At 39.8% G+C, this 16,175-nt stretch overlaps 1 protein-coding gene across 7 annotated transcripts in view; it reads right to left on the bottom strand.

The window, feature by feature from the left end:
* The window catches only part of ATXN2 (ataxin 2), a 127,808-nt gene that overhangs the window by 20,872 nt on the left and 90,761 nt on the right, over positions 1-16,175 (bottom strand). For 4 of the 7 annotated variants that reach the window (XM_021714660.1, XM_021714663.1, XM_021714661.1 and 1 more), the window contains 3 exons: positions 14,821-14,884; positions 12,816-12,968; positions 12,393-12,459 (listed from right to left, as the gene is read on the bottom strand). In XM_021714660.1, coding sequence (XP_021570335.1) covers positions 12,393-12,459; positions 12,816-12,968; positions 14,821-14,884 — 284 coding nt within the window. The remainder of the gene's footprint in view (positions 1-12,392; positions 12,460-12,815; positions 12,969-14,820; positions 14,885-16,175) is intronic. The other 3 variants (XM_021714664.1, XM_021714662.1, XM_021714666.1) reach the window with 1 other exon arrangement.

Genomic DNA, 16,175 nt, shown 5'->3' with positions numbered 1-16,175 from the left:
ATTTTTTTTTTGAGTGAGAGTCTCACTTTGTCACCCAGACTGGAGTGCAGTGGCCACTCCCGGCCACCGCAGCATCGACCCGCTGGGCTCCAGTGAGACTTCCGCCTCAGCCTTCCAAGTAGCTGGAACTACAGGCGCATGCTAACATGCCTGGCTAATTTTTGATTTATTGTAGAGATGAGGTCTCGCCCAGTTGCCTAGGCGGGTCTCGAACCCATGGGCTCTGGCAATCCACTCACCTCAGCCTCCCAAAGTGCTGGGATTACAGGTTGAGCCACCGAGCCCGGCTACCTATTCACTATCAAGATACCTTTTATTATTTATTACCTCCACATATGTAAAAAAAATAATAAAGCTAGTCAAGTATACTATCTTTAAAAAAAAATTAGTCAGGCATGGTGGTATGAGTCTGTAGTTCCAGTTATTTGGCAAAGTGAGGCAGGAGTACTGCTTGAGCCCAGGAACTCGAGGTTCCAGTAAGCTATGATTGTGCCACTGCACTTCAGCCTGGGTGGCAGAGTGAGACCCTGTCTCTATTTAGAAAGGAAAAAAAAGGAAGTTTTAAAATCTATAATCTGCCAACAGAAACATGAAAAAATGCTCAGCCTCACTAGTCATCAAAGAAATGCAAATTAAAACCACACTGAGATACCACCTAACACCAGTCAGGATGGCCATCATCAGTAACTCAAAAAACAACAGATACTGGAGAGGATGTGAGGAAAGGGAATACTTCTCTACACTGTTGGTGGGAGTGTAAACTAATGCAACCTCTGTGGAAAATAGCGTGGTGATTCCTAAAAGATTTGAAAACTGACCTTCCGTACAATCCCCCTTCTGGGAATATAGCTAGAGGAACTCAAATCACTCTGTGAACTCAAATCACTCTGAAATAGATACCTACACACACATGTTTACTGCAGCATTATTCACAATAGCAAAAACATGGAGCCAACTGTGCTGCTCATTGAAAGTGGACTGGATTAAAAAAAAAGTGGTACACATATGATGGAATATTACACAGTAGTAAAGAAGGGCAAAATTACGGGCTCTACAGCAACTTGGATGGGCTTAGAGTCTATAATACTGAGTGATCTATCATAGAAACAAAGAACTGAGTACTAAGTACCACATGTTCTCACTCATAAGTGGACCTTGAACAATTATCATAATACTAAGAAAAGGATTGGCAGTAGTGGGAAACTGCCAGGGGAGGGTGGGGCGGGAAAGGCAGTAGTGGGAAACTACTTGGGGGGGAAGCACACCTCATCAACAAGAGTACCTGCATAATGAACATCTGTATACCTAGCCCTGAATTGTACCCAACATCTTTAAAATTAAAAAATAAAATCTGTGATCTGAGCAGTCATGTTAAGAAATTAGAAAAAGAGGTGCTGAGCACAGTGGCTCATGCCTGAACACTTTGAGAGGCAGAGACAACAGGTTCATCTGAGCCCAGGGGTTCAAGACCAACCTGGGCAATTTGGGAGGAGACCTTGTCTCTACAAAAATAAAGGCATGGTGACGCATGCCTGTAGGTCTAGCTACTCAGAAGGGTGAGGCAGAAGGATCTGAGCCCAGTAGGTCGAGGCTGCAGTGTCTGTTAGAGTGCCACTGCACTCCAGCCTGGGTGTGAGAGTGAGACTCCAACTCAAAATTAAAAATAAAAAAAAGAAAGAAAGAAATTAGAAAAACAGCAAATTAAATCCAAAGAAAGCAAAATAAAAGAAATGATAAAGAACAGAAAATCACTGAAACAGAAAATGAAAAGCAATGTAGGAAAATCAGTGACAGCAGAAGCTGCCTTTAAGAAGATCAACAATTGATAAGTTTCTAGCAAGACTTAGGAAAAGGGGGAAGAGACACCAATTACCAATACTGGAAATGGAATATAAAGTATCACCACAGATCCTACAGACATTACAAAGACAAGGGGGATATTAGGAACCTTATGTTGCTAAATTGAAAGTTAGAGGAAATGGCCGTTATTAATTTGATACCAAAATCTTATGAGAGTATTACAAGCAAAGAAAATTATAGACCAATACCTGCTCATGAATACACATAAAAGCCCCCTTAATAAAATATTGTCAAATCAAATTCAGGAATATATAAAAAGGATACTACCCCATGACTGAGTGAGGTCTCAGGAATATAAGAAGCTGGTTCAATATTCAAAAATCAATTGATGTAATCCTTCAAATAACAAAGTAAAACAGAGAAAACATTTGATATTCTTAATGGATAATGAAAAATGAATTGGCATAGTTCAACAACCATTCATAGCTTAAAAAACATGCCTCTGCAAATTAGGAACTAAAGTCACACCTAACACTATGCTTAATAGTAATGTCTTTTATACTTCACCCTAAGAACAAGAATATGGCAAGTTCTCATTACAATTCATTCAGTAATGCACTGGAAGACCTGGCCAGAACAGTAAGGCAAGAAAAAGACAGACACAGTGACTGGATCATGAGTGTTTGTAAAGAAAATTCTAAGCAAATCTAAAAGGGACTACCAGAAACAGTAAGTGGGTTTACCAATACGGCAAGATACAAGGTCAATATTCAAAAATCAAGTGCCTTTCTATGTACTATTAAAGAAACACTAAAATCTTTAAAAACATCAATCACAACAGTGTAAGCGATACGATATTAAGGTGTACATTCTTAAAATATACACAAAATCAATACAATAAAAACTACAAAGATGAAATTAAAGGCTCAAATAAATGGAGATATATAATGAAATCAATGAAGATTCTACATTGTTAGGATATTCTGAAAACTGACATACAGATTCAAAGCATGATCCCAAGTTGATTCTAAACTACAAAAATGCAAAGAACCTAGAATAACCAAAACAGTTTTGACAAAGAAGAATAAATCTGGGAGGTTCATATGAACTGACTTTAAGATTTATTAAAAAGAAACAATAATCAAGAAAGTGATAACTGGCATGAATACAGATACAAAGATCAATACAACAAAATAGTTTACAATAGACCCCCTCCCACCAAACACACAGACAAGGTCAACTAAATCCTGTAAGGGCATCAAGAAAATTTCATAGGGAAAATAGAGACTGGTGCCAGAAAAATTATATATATATTTATGGGAGAGAAAATGAACCTCAACCTTTACTTCATGCCCTACTAACCTGAAATCAATCATACACCTAGCCATAAAAACTAAAACTATTAAAAGTCTAGAAGAACACAAAAATATTCCTAACCTGGGACAGATAAAGCCTTGTTATGATTTATAAAAAAGCATGAACTTTAACCCTTTGCACATGGATGTCCCCTCTCTCAGGGACATAAAGAAACTGCTGCTGATGATTATACAAGATAAACTTGTACCGGCGCAAATTTTAAAAAAATGTATGTTTCCTTGAAGTTTCCCATTCAAATTGCATGAAAAAGCAAATAAAGAGATGGAATATATACTGAAATATGATCAATTAGTTGAGAAGTGGTTTTCAGGAATCACGAGTACGTCCTTTCACAACAGCTTCAAACAGACTGGACAATAAATGACCTATTATTAAAGTAGGAGTAAGAAAACGAGACTACATTGTCTGCTAGAAGAGAAAAACACCAGGTGGAAAATGTCAAATAAATTACTACTGCATAACAAGTATCAGTGAATCTGCAACACATGCCAGTGACTGTTTTACATGTTACCACATGTTAGGAAATATTCACAATACCTTTATCTGAGAAGAGACTTGCAAACAGAATATATAAATAAATGATAAAATTCATAGTACAAAAAGAAACAATTTCAAAAATGGGAAAAGATTTGAACAATTTACTTAAAAAAAACAAAAAAAGACTGACAAACAGGCAAAAAAACACATGAAAACATGCTCCTGATCAGTCACCATCAGATTAGAAGTGCATCAGATTTTAAATATATTAAAATGGACATCTAAAATCACAACAAAGTACTGCAACACATCCACAAGAACTGCTAAAATTAAAAAGATGGAAAATACACCAAGTGTTGACAAGGATGTGAAGAACCTGGAACTCTCTTACATAGCTGATCAGTTGGAATGTAAAGTGATAAGATCACTTTGGAAAAGTCTGTCTGCCAGTTTCTTATTAATTAAAACATGCATTTATCATATGAGGTATTTAACTAAGAGAAATGAACACACAAACACTTTGTACATAAATGCTTGCAGCAGCTTCACTCATACTGCCGAAAGCTGGCAATAACCCAACGTCCATCACCTAGTATTGAGTAAATTAACTGCGATATGATCTTAAAGTAAAATGCTATCTATCCAACAACAAAAAGGAACATGCTGATACAGGTGATAAAATGAAATAGTCTCAAATTACTATGCTGTTTAAGCCATACAAAAAAATTATATGCTGTATAATTTCGTTTGTCTTTTTTAAATCTTGAAAGCACAACTCTAATCTACAGCAAGAAAATACAGATCAGTGGTTACCTGGAGGTAGTGGAATTGAAGTACAGTATGAGGAAGAAGAGGCACAGGCACAATGCCTAAGGTGTCCCCTAATGAGGCAGTGTTTACAGGAGTAAATGCATTTGTCAAAACTCATCAAAATGTAAACATAAAAGGAATATACTTTATTGTATGCAAGTCACATAATAAAAAAAATGGGTTTAAAACTTTTAGACAGTCATTTAGAATGGATGGACATAACTTAAAGCAAAGACAGTATCAAGAATTGGTGAGGATGTGGAGAAATCTGAACACTTGTACATTACTGGTAGGAATGAATAGAAAGTGGTCCAACACAGCAATTCCACTTCAACAGAAATGAAAACCTAAGTCTGGTGGCCATGGTGGCTCAGCCTGTAATCCCAGCACTTTGGGAGGCCGAGGCAAGAGGACTGCCTGAGCCCAGGGATTTAAGACCAGCCTGGGCAACTTGGTGAGAACTTGTCTCTACAATAAATCACCAAAAAAACTAGCTGGGCGTGGTGGTATGCATTTGTAGTTCCAGTTACTTGGAAGCCTGAGGTGGAAGGCTCGCCTGAGGTGGAAGGATCACCTAAGCCCAGCAGGTCAAGGCTGCAGTGGCCATGAGCATGCCACTGTACTCCAGCCTGGGTGACAAGAGTGAGACTCCAACTCAAAAAAAAACCAAAACAAATTAAGTCCATATGGAAACATGTACACTAACGTTCATAGTAGCATTATTCATAGTCAAAAGAAGGAAACAATCCAAATGTTCATCAACTGATGATAGACACATGGTATATTCATACTATAGAATATTATTCAGTCATAAAAAAAAAAAATGAAGTCTTGCTACATGCTACAACACAGATTAAACTTGAAAACATGCTTAGTGAAAGAAGCTAGTCACAAAAGGCTACCTATGGTGTGATTACCATTATTACAAAATAGGCAAATCTACAGAGAAAGTAAGTGAATTCCTGAGCCTGCAATGGGTAGTGGAAGGGGAAAGAGGGGAGGGAAGGGGAGCAACTGTTAATGGGTACAAGGTTTCTTTTGTGGCTGATAAAATGTTTCTAAAACTGACTGTGGTAATGGTGACCCAACTCTAAGACTATAACAACAACTGTACACTTCAAATGGGTGAATGCATGTGAATTATGTCTAAATAAAGCTATTTTAAAAACTAAGAAAATAAAGCCAGGCACAGTGGCTCACACCTGTAATCCCAGCACTTTGAGAGGCAGAGGAAAAAGACTGCCAAAGCCCATGGGTTTGAGACCAGCCCGGGAAACTTGGCGAAACCTTGTCTCTACAATAAATCAAAAACTTAGCCAGGGTGTGGTGGTGCACGCCTGTAGTTCCAGCTACTTGGAAGGCTGAAGCGGAAGGATCACCTGAGCCAGCAGGTTAAGGCTGTGGTGACCATCAGCATGCTACGCTGCATTCCAGTCTGGGTGACTCAAAAAGAAAAGAAAATGTGTATTTGCAAGAATAAAAATTATAAGGATAAATAAGACATTTTGAATGATCACCCATTGCTGATTGAAGAGATGATCAACCTACTAGAATGAAGTGGTGAGGATGATACAGGTGAACAGATCAGGACAGAAATGAGACTCCTGTCAATGCATCTTTTAATGTAATTTTCACTTTGAAAGCATATAAATATTTTGCAGATAAAAAATAAAAAAGCTGTTCCTAAATATGAAAAACAAATTCAATCAGATTAACCTCTTTGTCAAGCTGTTGCCATAACCACTTTAGTGACTTTAGAAGATAGTATTCTGGAATTAACAAGGGTACCAATTCCTCAATGAAAAATGACACACAGAATTCTTATGCAATACTCCAAAGAAAACTTAAATTTTATTCTGCAGTCTAACAATTTGACAACAGCAATTTTGAAGACATTTTATACATCTTGTAGGAAAAGGTAAATAACCAGGCCTCTAAAATGGTCCCCAGTGATCGAACTCCTGGTTTTCAGTCTCCTCCCACACTGTCCCAGGGTCACTATACATGGCCAAGATCAGAAAGCAGAACTGACAATATGCCACTTCCAAGATTAGGTTGCAAAACACCCGAAACACTGCAGTTTCCATTTAGAACTATTCCCTTATAAATACTCATTTTGTGAGAAGCCAGCTGCCATGCCATGACTAGTGCTGTGGAGAAGCCCATGTGGAAAGGAACCTAAAGAAACTTTGAATGTGGGTGCATAGCCTCCAGTCCCAGTTAACCCTTCAGGTAACTGCAATCCTAGCCAACATTGTGAGCAACATCATAAGAGATTCTGAGGCAGAAACCACTCATCTAAGCTGTTCCTGGATTTCTGACCTTCAGAAAGCGTGCAAAATAATAAATGTTTCAGACAGCTAAGCTTTATGATAACTTGTTATGTAACATTATAATACACTTACTATTTTTAGTAACCAAAGTTTCAGTGTAAGAGAATAAGTGATGCAAACATAAAATCATAGTAAAAATCTTACAATGTTAACTTGAATTGGAAATATCAATATGAATTTCTGAATTTTTTATTTTTTATTTTTGAGTTGGAGTCTCACTCTGTCACCCAGGCTGGAGGGCAGTGGCACACTCAATGGCCACCATGGCCTCGACCTGCTAGGCTCAGGCGATCTTTCTACCTCAGTCTTTCAAGTAGCTTGGGCTCGGTGGCTCAGCCTGTAATCCCGCGTCTTTGGGAGGCTGAGGTGAGTGGACTGCCTGAGCCCGCAGGTTCGAGACTCGCCTGGGCAGGCGAAACCTCATCTCTACAATAAATCAAAAAATTCGCCGGGCGTGGTAGTGCACGCCTGTAGTTCCAGCTCCTTGGAAGGCTGAGGCGGAAGGATCGCCGGAGCCCAGCAGGTCGAGGCTGCGGTGGCCAGGAGTGGCCACTGCACTCCAGTCTGGGCAACAGAGACTCCAACTCATTAAAAAAAAAAAAGGCGGGGGGGTATTTCCTAATTTAGTCCACAGAAAAGGCCCAAGAGTAACAATTTAATAGCAACCAGCACATCCAGTGACTAGATAATGCTTTATAAATACTACTTCCCAGGATGAGGAAGCAGGGGTCCTTGGAGAAATAACTGATCCAGGCAAAAAAGATTTGCCTGAGACATTTAACTGTAGCAGAAAGGAAGAAAACTATCAAAGACAAATGAAAAGTATCAAAAGTACACAGGCGCCAACTTACAGGGATTCCCACTGTTTAAAGATGAGAAACGAGAGCAACAACGAATAGGTGACACAATACATAAAAATCAACACATTCATAATATTCTTTAAAACAATAGGAGTGAATAAATAAATACGTAAGAATGTGGGGATGGGGCAAGGGAGATACATCTTTAAAAAACAAAAAGAAAACTCCACTGGCACCACTGAGAAGTAACAAAGGCACTAGCCCCTCACTCAAAAAATTGGAAAGAATTAAGAATTCATCCTGTTTTTCCTGTACAATCTAGTGTTTCTAGATAATAGAGTTGAAAAGAAGAAAAAATGGAAAAGAAATGCTAAGAATTCAGAAATCACCACTTTCAAATCCCTAATTGCAGTGGTTTTCAAAGTATGTTCTAGAACACCAGCATTACCTGGAAACTGGTTCTATAAAATGTACTAGAAATATAAATTCTCAGGCTATGTCATAAATCTAATGAATCAAAAAAACTCTGGAGATGGGATCAAGCAATTCGTTTTTAACAAGCGCTTCCCAAGTGATTATGATATACACTAAAATTTGAGAACCATAGGCCTAATAAAGAAAAAATGCTAGCCGAGCTCGGTGGCTCAGCCTGTAATCCCGCACTTTGGGAGGCTGAGGTGAGTGGATTGCCTGAGCCCGCGGGTTCGAGACCTGCCTGGGCAACTTGGCGAGACCTCATCTCTACAATAAATCAAAAAATTAGCCAGGCATGGTAGCGCATGCCTGTAGTTCCAGCTCCTTGGAAGGCTGAGGCGGAAGGATCGCTGGAGCCCAGCAGGTAGAGGCTGCGATGACCGGAAGTGGTCACTGCACTCCAGTCTGGGCGACAGAGTGAGACTCCAACTCAAAAAAAAAAAAAGAAAAGAAAAGAAAAGAAAAAAGCTATGCATTAAATCAACAATTTGTTGGACAAAAGATTAACAGAAAACTTATAATGGAGAGCTGAAGGTGGGGAACTGAGGTATCGCCACTTGAGCCCTTAATCAATCTTACCCTAACTAAAAGCAAGACCAGATATTGTGTATCTTGTGACATGGTAAAATACAGAGCACACAGAACCATGTGTAACTGCTTAACATCCCCCTCAAGAGTTGATCCTGAATATAATAAATGAGAGTCCAAGAAGAAAACCAAAAGACCTACTATGTAACAGCTGGTTTCTGCCCAAAACATCACCGGGGGGAAAAAAATGGCAGGAGAATGACAAAAAAGACATAATAAATTTAACAGTGTATAGATCTTATTTGGATCCACATTCAAAACAAATTACAAGTATATATTCTTGACTCAACCAGGGTAATTTTATCATGTGTTGTTACCAAGAAATTACAATTTTATTTATTTATTTTTTTTTTTTTTTTGAGTTGGGCGTCTCACTCTCCCAGGCTGGTGTATGGTGGTATAATCATGTCTTACCACCGCCTCAAACTCCTGGGTTCAGGCAGTCCTTCCACCTCAGGCTCCTAAGTACTAAGTAGCTGGGGACTACAGGTGCCCACTAACACACTCAGGTTTTTTGTTTTTGTTTTTAATGTAAAGACAAGGGCTATGTTGCCTAGACTGGTCTCAAACTCCTAGGCTCAAGTAATCCTCCCACCTTGGCCTCCCAAAGTGCTGGGAGCATAAGCCACTGCACCCAACCAGAAATTACTATTGTATAAAACTGTTTTATATAACAGCAATCTGGCTACCAAAGAAAATTTTGTATTTTTAAAAAGATATATACCAAGTACGCAGGAATTAAATAGCATGACTGAGATTTGTTTTTCAATACTTCAATAAAGTAAAATTACAAATAAAGTAAATATGGCAAAATCTTGATAATCATAAAATCTTTTTTTTTTTTTTTTTTTTAGTTGGAGTCTCACTCTGCCACCTAGGCTGGAATGCAGTGGCATGCTCACAGCCACCACAGCCTCGACCCAGTAGGCTCAGGTGATTCTACTGCCTCAGCCTTCCAAGTAGCTGGAACTACAGGTGTGTGCCACCATGCCTGGTTAACTTTTTGATTTATAGTAGAGATGAAGTCTTGCTAAGATGCCCAGGCTGGTATCGAACCACTGGGCTCAGGCAATCTTCTTGCCTTTGCCTCCTCAAGTGCAGGGATTACAGGAGTAAGTCAGCACGCCCAGTTGATTATCATAAAATCTAAATGATGAGCCGGGCTCGGTGGCTCAGCCTGTAATCCCGCGCCTTTGGGAGGCTGAGGTGAGTGGATTGCCTGAGCCCGCGGGTTCGAGACCTGCCTGGGCAGCGAGACCTCATCTCTACAATAAATTAAAAAATCAGCCGGGCGTGATAGTGCATGCCTGTAATTCCGGCTACTTGGAAGGCTGAAGAAGTAGAATTACCTGAGCCTACTGAGTCGAGGCTGTGAGCATGCCACTGCCACTTGGAAGGCTGAGGCGGAAGGATCGCCAGAGCCCAACAGGTCGAGGCTGCGGTGGCTGGGAGCAGCCACTGCACTCCAGTCTGGGCAACAGAAAAAAAAAAAAAATCTAAATGATGGACAAAAAAAAAAAAATCTAAATGATGGATGAAGCAAATACCTCATTACTTTCCATCTTTTTTGGAGTTGTAGTCTTTGTTGCCCAGGCTTGAGTAGAGTAGCACGTTCATGGCCACTGCAACTTTAATCTCCTGGGCTCAGGTGCTTCTTCCACCTCAGCCTTCCAAGTAGCTGGAACTACAGACATGTGCTACCATGCCTGGTTTGATTTATTGTAGGGGTGAGGTCTTGTCAAGATCCCCAGGCTGGTTTCAAACCCCCGGACTCACCTCCACCTCCCAAATACTGGGATTATAAGCATAAGCCACCGCGCCTGGCTACTTTCCATCTTTTTAGCACAGCACATGTTCATAGTTGATATTCTTGATAGTATGCCTAGTCCATCTTATTAGAAATGCCTCTATAGAACTGGCTAAAATGTCCTCAGAGCATATAATTTCTATCCATCTATTAAAATGACAGTGCCTCCTAAAGTTAGACTGCATCTCTCACATCAGAGAGCCAAACTGTCATGCTGTTACTGCAATAATATTTTACATTTTAACATAAGAATGTTCCCACTACATTGTTTTACGTAATCACTGAAAACAGTAACCTTGAATATTGCACTAAAAAAGCACACCAAAAAAATCCTTCATCTCTGAATTTTTCCAGGCCCTCAAAATAAGATTAATCACTATAACTTAGATTACTTGACATTAACTAAGGTAGTGTTTTTTCCAACAGGGTCAAGTGTCCTAAGGCCAAAAAAAGGAGAAGTCATACCTATTTTTTTTAGTTTTCCATGAAATCACGATTACTCCCAACATTGAAGAATCTTACTCATTTAAGATAACTCAAAAGTTTGAAATCAGAGGGTAATTATTGGGCACTGAGTAATGTCTTTTCTGTATTAATCATTTTGCTTGCTAAAACTGCTCAATGAAATAACAAATAATTGGCCTAAACAAACTGGTTGGCAAAAAAAGAATCTGTTAGCATTTTCCAACATTAAAAGATTTCCTTTTAGGATAGGCACAGTGGTTCATGCCTATAATCCAGCAGTTTGGGAGGCTGAGGTGAGAGGATTGCCTGAGATCACGGGTTCAAGACCCGCCTGGGCAACTTGGCGAGACCTTATCTCTACAATAAATCAAAAAATTAGCCGGGCGTGGTGGCACCTGCCTGTAGTTCCAGCTACTTGAAAGGCTGAGGTGGCCTTGAGTGTGCCACTGCACTCCAGCCTGGGAGATAGAGTAAAAGCCTCCAACTTAAAAAAAAAAATTTCCTTTTAAAACAAAGATGTGTTGTTGGTTTTTTTTTCCCCCTATGAAAGACCTTTAACCATATAAAGATAGAATACTGGTTTATATAACTAGATTATACAACTTCCTTGTTTTAAAGGTGAGGAAACAGTCCTCTTAATAGAATTCTGACAATTGTGTTTGAAGTGAGTTACCCCTCTGATTCAAAAGAAATTCTGGCTTTGGCGAAATAATTATAGGTTAGTGTAAAATAAGGTCAATAATCTAATAACAACTTCAAATTTAAATTCAGATTTCAGACTGAAAACTTCAGAATTCAATTATTCTTTATTTTGGTGTTGAGACAGGATCACACTATGTTTGCCCAGGCTAGTCTCAAACTCCTAGACTCAAGCAACCTTCTGTTCCAGCCTCCTGAGTAGGTGGGATTATAGGTGCATGCCACCACATTCAGTCAATTATTCTTTTTGAAGAGGACAATGAATAATCACAACTGATTAACATTTCTCCTCTCCTGTTTTTATTAATAAAAATCCATCTTAATAACTTACATAATGTTGATCATCAAAAGCCAAGGCAAGCCAAGTGTGGTGGCTCATGCCTGCAATGCCAGATGTTTGGGAGGTTGAGACGGGAGGATCACTTGAAGGCAAGAGTTCGAGATCAGCCTGGGCAACAAAGGAAGACCTAGTCTCCACAAAAAATAGAAAAATTAGCTGGGTGTGAGGCGCATGCCTATAGTCCCAGCTACCCAGGAGATTGAGACAGCAGATCAGTTGAGCCCAGAAGTTTGTGGCTGCTGTGAGCTACGACTGTGCCACTGCACTCCAACCTGGATCTTGTCGCAAAAATAAACAAACAAAACAAAGTCTACGAAAGCCTCATCAAAGTTTGAACCATGACTATTTATTCATTATAAACTGAGTTACTTAATTCATGCAGCATGCAAACTATAAGCAAACACAGGCAGGATTATTCTCACCTTTACCTGCTCTATATGTCTTGGCTTGATTCACTGGCATGGGCGTCATGGGTATTGGGTACAAAGGCTTGAGAGAATTAAAAAAATATTAACATTAGGCTATTAATGATAATAAGAAGGTATTTTATAGTTTTATATTGTTAAAGCGCTATGTATGAGGAAATTTCCTGATTCTCTATGAGTCATTAAAAATAAAATCATACCCACAGCTAAAAGGACAAACCCCAAACGACAGTAAATCTAATCTTTCTCACTAGAAAACACTCTCACACTTGTGTCCTTATCCTTAACATACCAAACCGCTGCGTGCCCTCCTCTTTCATATACTTCTGCAACCATCAAACACCACCACAGACTTAAAGAGTACTTGGTGTCAAATATAAACAACTATGGAGGCTAAGTGAACATCAGATGATGACTTACTTGCACGCCTGGGCTCACTGGAACTGGATACATCATATTTGGTGCAAAACAAACAGGTTGAGTATAAACTGGAGTTGGTTGTTGATGGCCCACCATAGATGGGCTAGGTTGTGCTTGAGGCCGAGGCGAAGTTGGGGTAGTAGAAGGCTTTGGCTACAAAAACAAAGATACAATTCAACTATTTCAAGGCAGCAAGTTAACTATTATTACAACTTCAAGACAATTTTCCCAGTCTTTCCAATTTTAACTTGCTTTCAACTCGTCTCTTTTATTTTAAAAAAACACACACAAAAATAAATTTTCACATTTAAAATAAGAGAAAAAGTGCTGTGATAAAAACTTAAAAGCAAAACTTTGACAATTAAAATATAGTATTAAAAACAGTGGCCAGATTTGGTGGCTCAGCCTGTAGTCCCAGTACTTTGGGAGGCTGAGGCTAGTGGATTGCCTGAGCCCACAGGTTTGAGATCGCCCCAGCAACTCGGCAAGACCTCATCTCTACAATAAATTTAAAAAAAAAATTAGCGGGGTGTGGAGCGCGTGCCTGTAGTTCTGCTACTTGGAAGGCTGACGTGGAAGGAGCTCCTGAGTCCAGCAGGTCGAGGCTGTGATGGCTGTGAGCGTGCCAATGCACTCCAGCCTGGGCGACAGAGTGAGACTCCAACTCAAAAAAAAAAAAAGATAGTAGCAGTGATTTTTTTAAGCAACAGGTAATGGTGTTTTTAAAAATTAAAAAATAAATCTATCTTCTTAACCAGGGGTCCCCAGCCTCCAGGCAGCTGACAGGTTAGGAACACAGGTTAGGAGCACAGCTGGATAGTAGGAGGTGACCGGCAGGCAAGCGGAACTCTGCCTCCTGTTAGATCAGCAGCTGCCTTAGATTCTCCCAGGAGCGGGAACCCCATTGTACATATGGGAGGAATCTGGGTTGCGTGCCTCTTATGAGAATCTGACTAATGCCTGATGATTCCCCCCTTCTACCCTCCAGTCCATGGAAAAACTGTCTTCCACGAAACTGGCTCCTGATGCCAAAAATGTTGGGAACAGCTGTTCATAAGGATTCAGTAGAATAACAACAGTACAGCTGTCCCTTTTCTGTGGTAGATTAGCTCCAGGACCTCCTGCAGATACCAAAATCTTCAGATGGTCAAGTCTCTTAAATAAAATGGTGCAGTGCTTGCATGTAACCCGAGTACATCATCCAATATATTTTAAATCAGCAGTTCCCAACCTTTTTGGCAACAGGGAGTAGTTTCATGGAAGACAATTATTCCATGGATGAGGGAGGGGGGATCATCAGGCATCAGATTCTCATAAGGAACACACAACCTAGATCCTTCGCATGCACAGTTTACAATAGGGTTCCCGCTCCTACGAGAATCTATCACCGCTGATATGACACTGTTCACCTCTAGCTGTGCGGCCTGGTTCCTAACAGGCCACAGACTGGTACTGCTCTGTGGCCCTGGGTTGGGAACCACTGCTTTATTTATTCTTGTATTTTTTTGAGTTGGAGTCTCACTATGTCGCCCAGACTGGAGTGCAGTGGCCGCTCCCGGCCACCGCAGCCTCGACCTGCTGGGCTCCGGCGATCCTTCCGCCTCAGCCTTCCAAGTAGTTGGAATGACAGGCGCGCGCTACCACGCCCGGCTAATTTTTTGATTTATTGTAGAGATGAGGTCTCGCCTGCCCAGGCGGGTCTCGAACCTGCAGGCTCAGGCAATCCACTCACCTCAGCCTCCCAAAGGCACGGGATTACAGGCTGAGCCACCGAACCCGGCTGGGGACCACTGCTTTAAATCATCTCTGGATTACTTACAATATTTAGGTAATCTAGAGATGATTTAAAGATTTATATTAGGTATTGTAAATAGTCTAGAGATAGTTTAAAGAAAGGGAATATATTTCCCTTGTCATTATTCCAAAGCAATATAACAACTATTTACATTATAATGAATTTATTTTTGGGGAGACTAGATAACCTTAAAGAAAGAAATAAAGTTACCTGAGCGAAGGAACGTGGGTTGAACTCCTTTGCGTTGGGATTCAATGTTGATTTCCTCACTTGCCTAAGAAAATATAAAGACCAGTGAAATCTACATGGAACTTATGTTTCTCTAAAATGTTCCATACCTGACAATTTTTTAAAAACTGCTAAACATATGTTAGATTTAAGCTATTCTCAAGAATTTCATTAATGGTCTTTAATAAAAAAGACAAACTTATATTGCTTATTCCTTAATCTCATAAAGAAATTGGCCATCAAAGGATTTTTTTTTAAAGTTTAAGTAATATACAACCAATTCTCTCAAAACAAATCGGTAAATACTTAAACTGAAAACACAGTAGCTTCTTATAAAATATCCTTAAAAGCAATCCTTAATATACCAATTTTCTAGCATGGAGCAATCTTTTTTTTTTTTGAGTTGGAGTCTCACTCTGTCGCCCAGACTGAAGTGCAATGGCCGCTCCAGGCCACCACAGCCTTGACCTCCTGGGCTCCAGTGATCCTTCCACCTCAGCCTTCCAAGTAGCCAGAATTACAGGCATGTGCTACCACGCCTGGCTGATTTTTTAATTTATTGTAGAGATGATGTCTCACTTGCCCAGGCGGGTCTCGAACCCGTGGGCTCAGGCAATCCACTCACCTCAGCCTCCCAAAGGCGCGGGATTACAGGCTGAGCCACCGAGCCCGGCTTAGCATGGAGCAATTTTTATGTGAAGGTATTTTTTCCATGATGTATCTGGGGGAAAATCATGGCTCTAATAACAAATTTTGCCACAATCAAGAATAAGCAGTTCCCAATTTAACAATAAGTGGCCTTCCAAAAGTTCAGCTATAACTGGGTTGTTTGGTACCCAAAACACATACGGTGGTTTTGAAGTGAGCTGATAAAAGTCCATTTAATTAACAGTATTAATATATGTGCAGAATTAAGTCTATTTTAACAAATCTAAACATTAACTAAAACACTATTCCTCATGTAAAGCATTCTGAATTCGAAGCAGGGGCACTAGGTGCTTCTCTCTCTTCTCGATAGGAACAGTTTTTTAGTCTTAGCAGCACAGCAGGAGTGACTACTGATTGGAATTCAGGGAACATAGGTCCCCAAAATTGGTAATTTTTAAACTCCTGTACATTTACAGAAAAACCTTTCTTAACTTATATCTAGTTTTTTGGGTTTTGTTCTTGCCCTGGGAGGCAAAAATGGGGAAGGAGGGAAGACTAGGACAGGGTATATAATTAATAACTTAATTTACCTAAGATGCCACTTGTTTAGACAGTTGTTTGTAAAAATTCAGGGCTACTTATAAAGCAGTCTATATACCCAGACAGACTGAGTTGGAAGGAACTGAATA

The sequence above is a fragment of the Carlito syrichta genome, unplaced genomic scaffold (assembly GCF_000164805.1).
Source record: "Carlito syrichta isolate Samal-C Ts95f unplaced genomic scaffold, Tarsius_syrichta-2.0.1 Scaffold305691, whole genome shotgun sequence".
Taxonomy (NCBI): Eukaryota; Metazoa; Chordata; class Mammalia; order Primates; family Tarsiidae; genus Carlito; species Carlito syrichta.
Note: the sequence above shows the minus strand (reverse complement) of the source record. Positions and strands in the feature narration are given on the sequence as shown.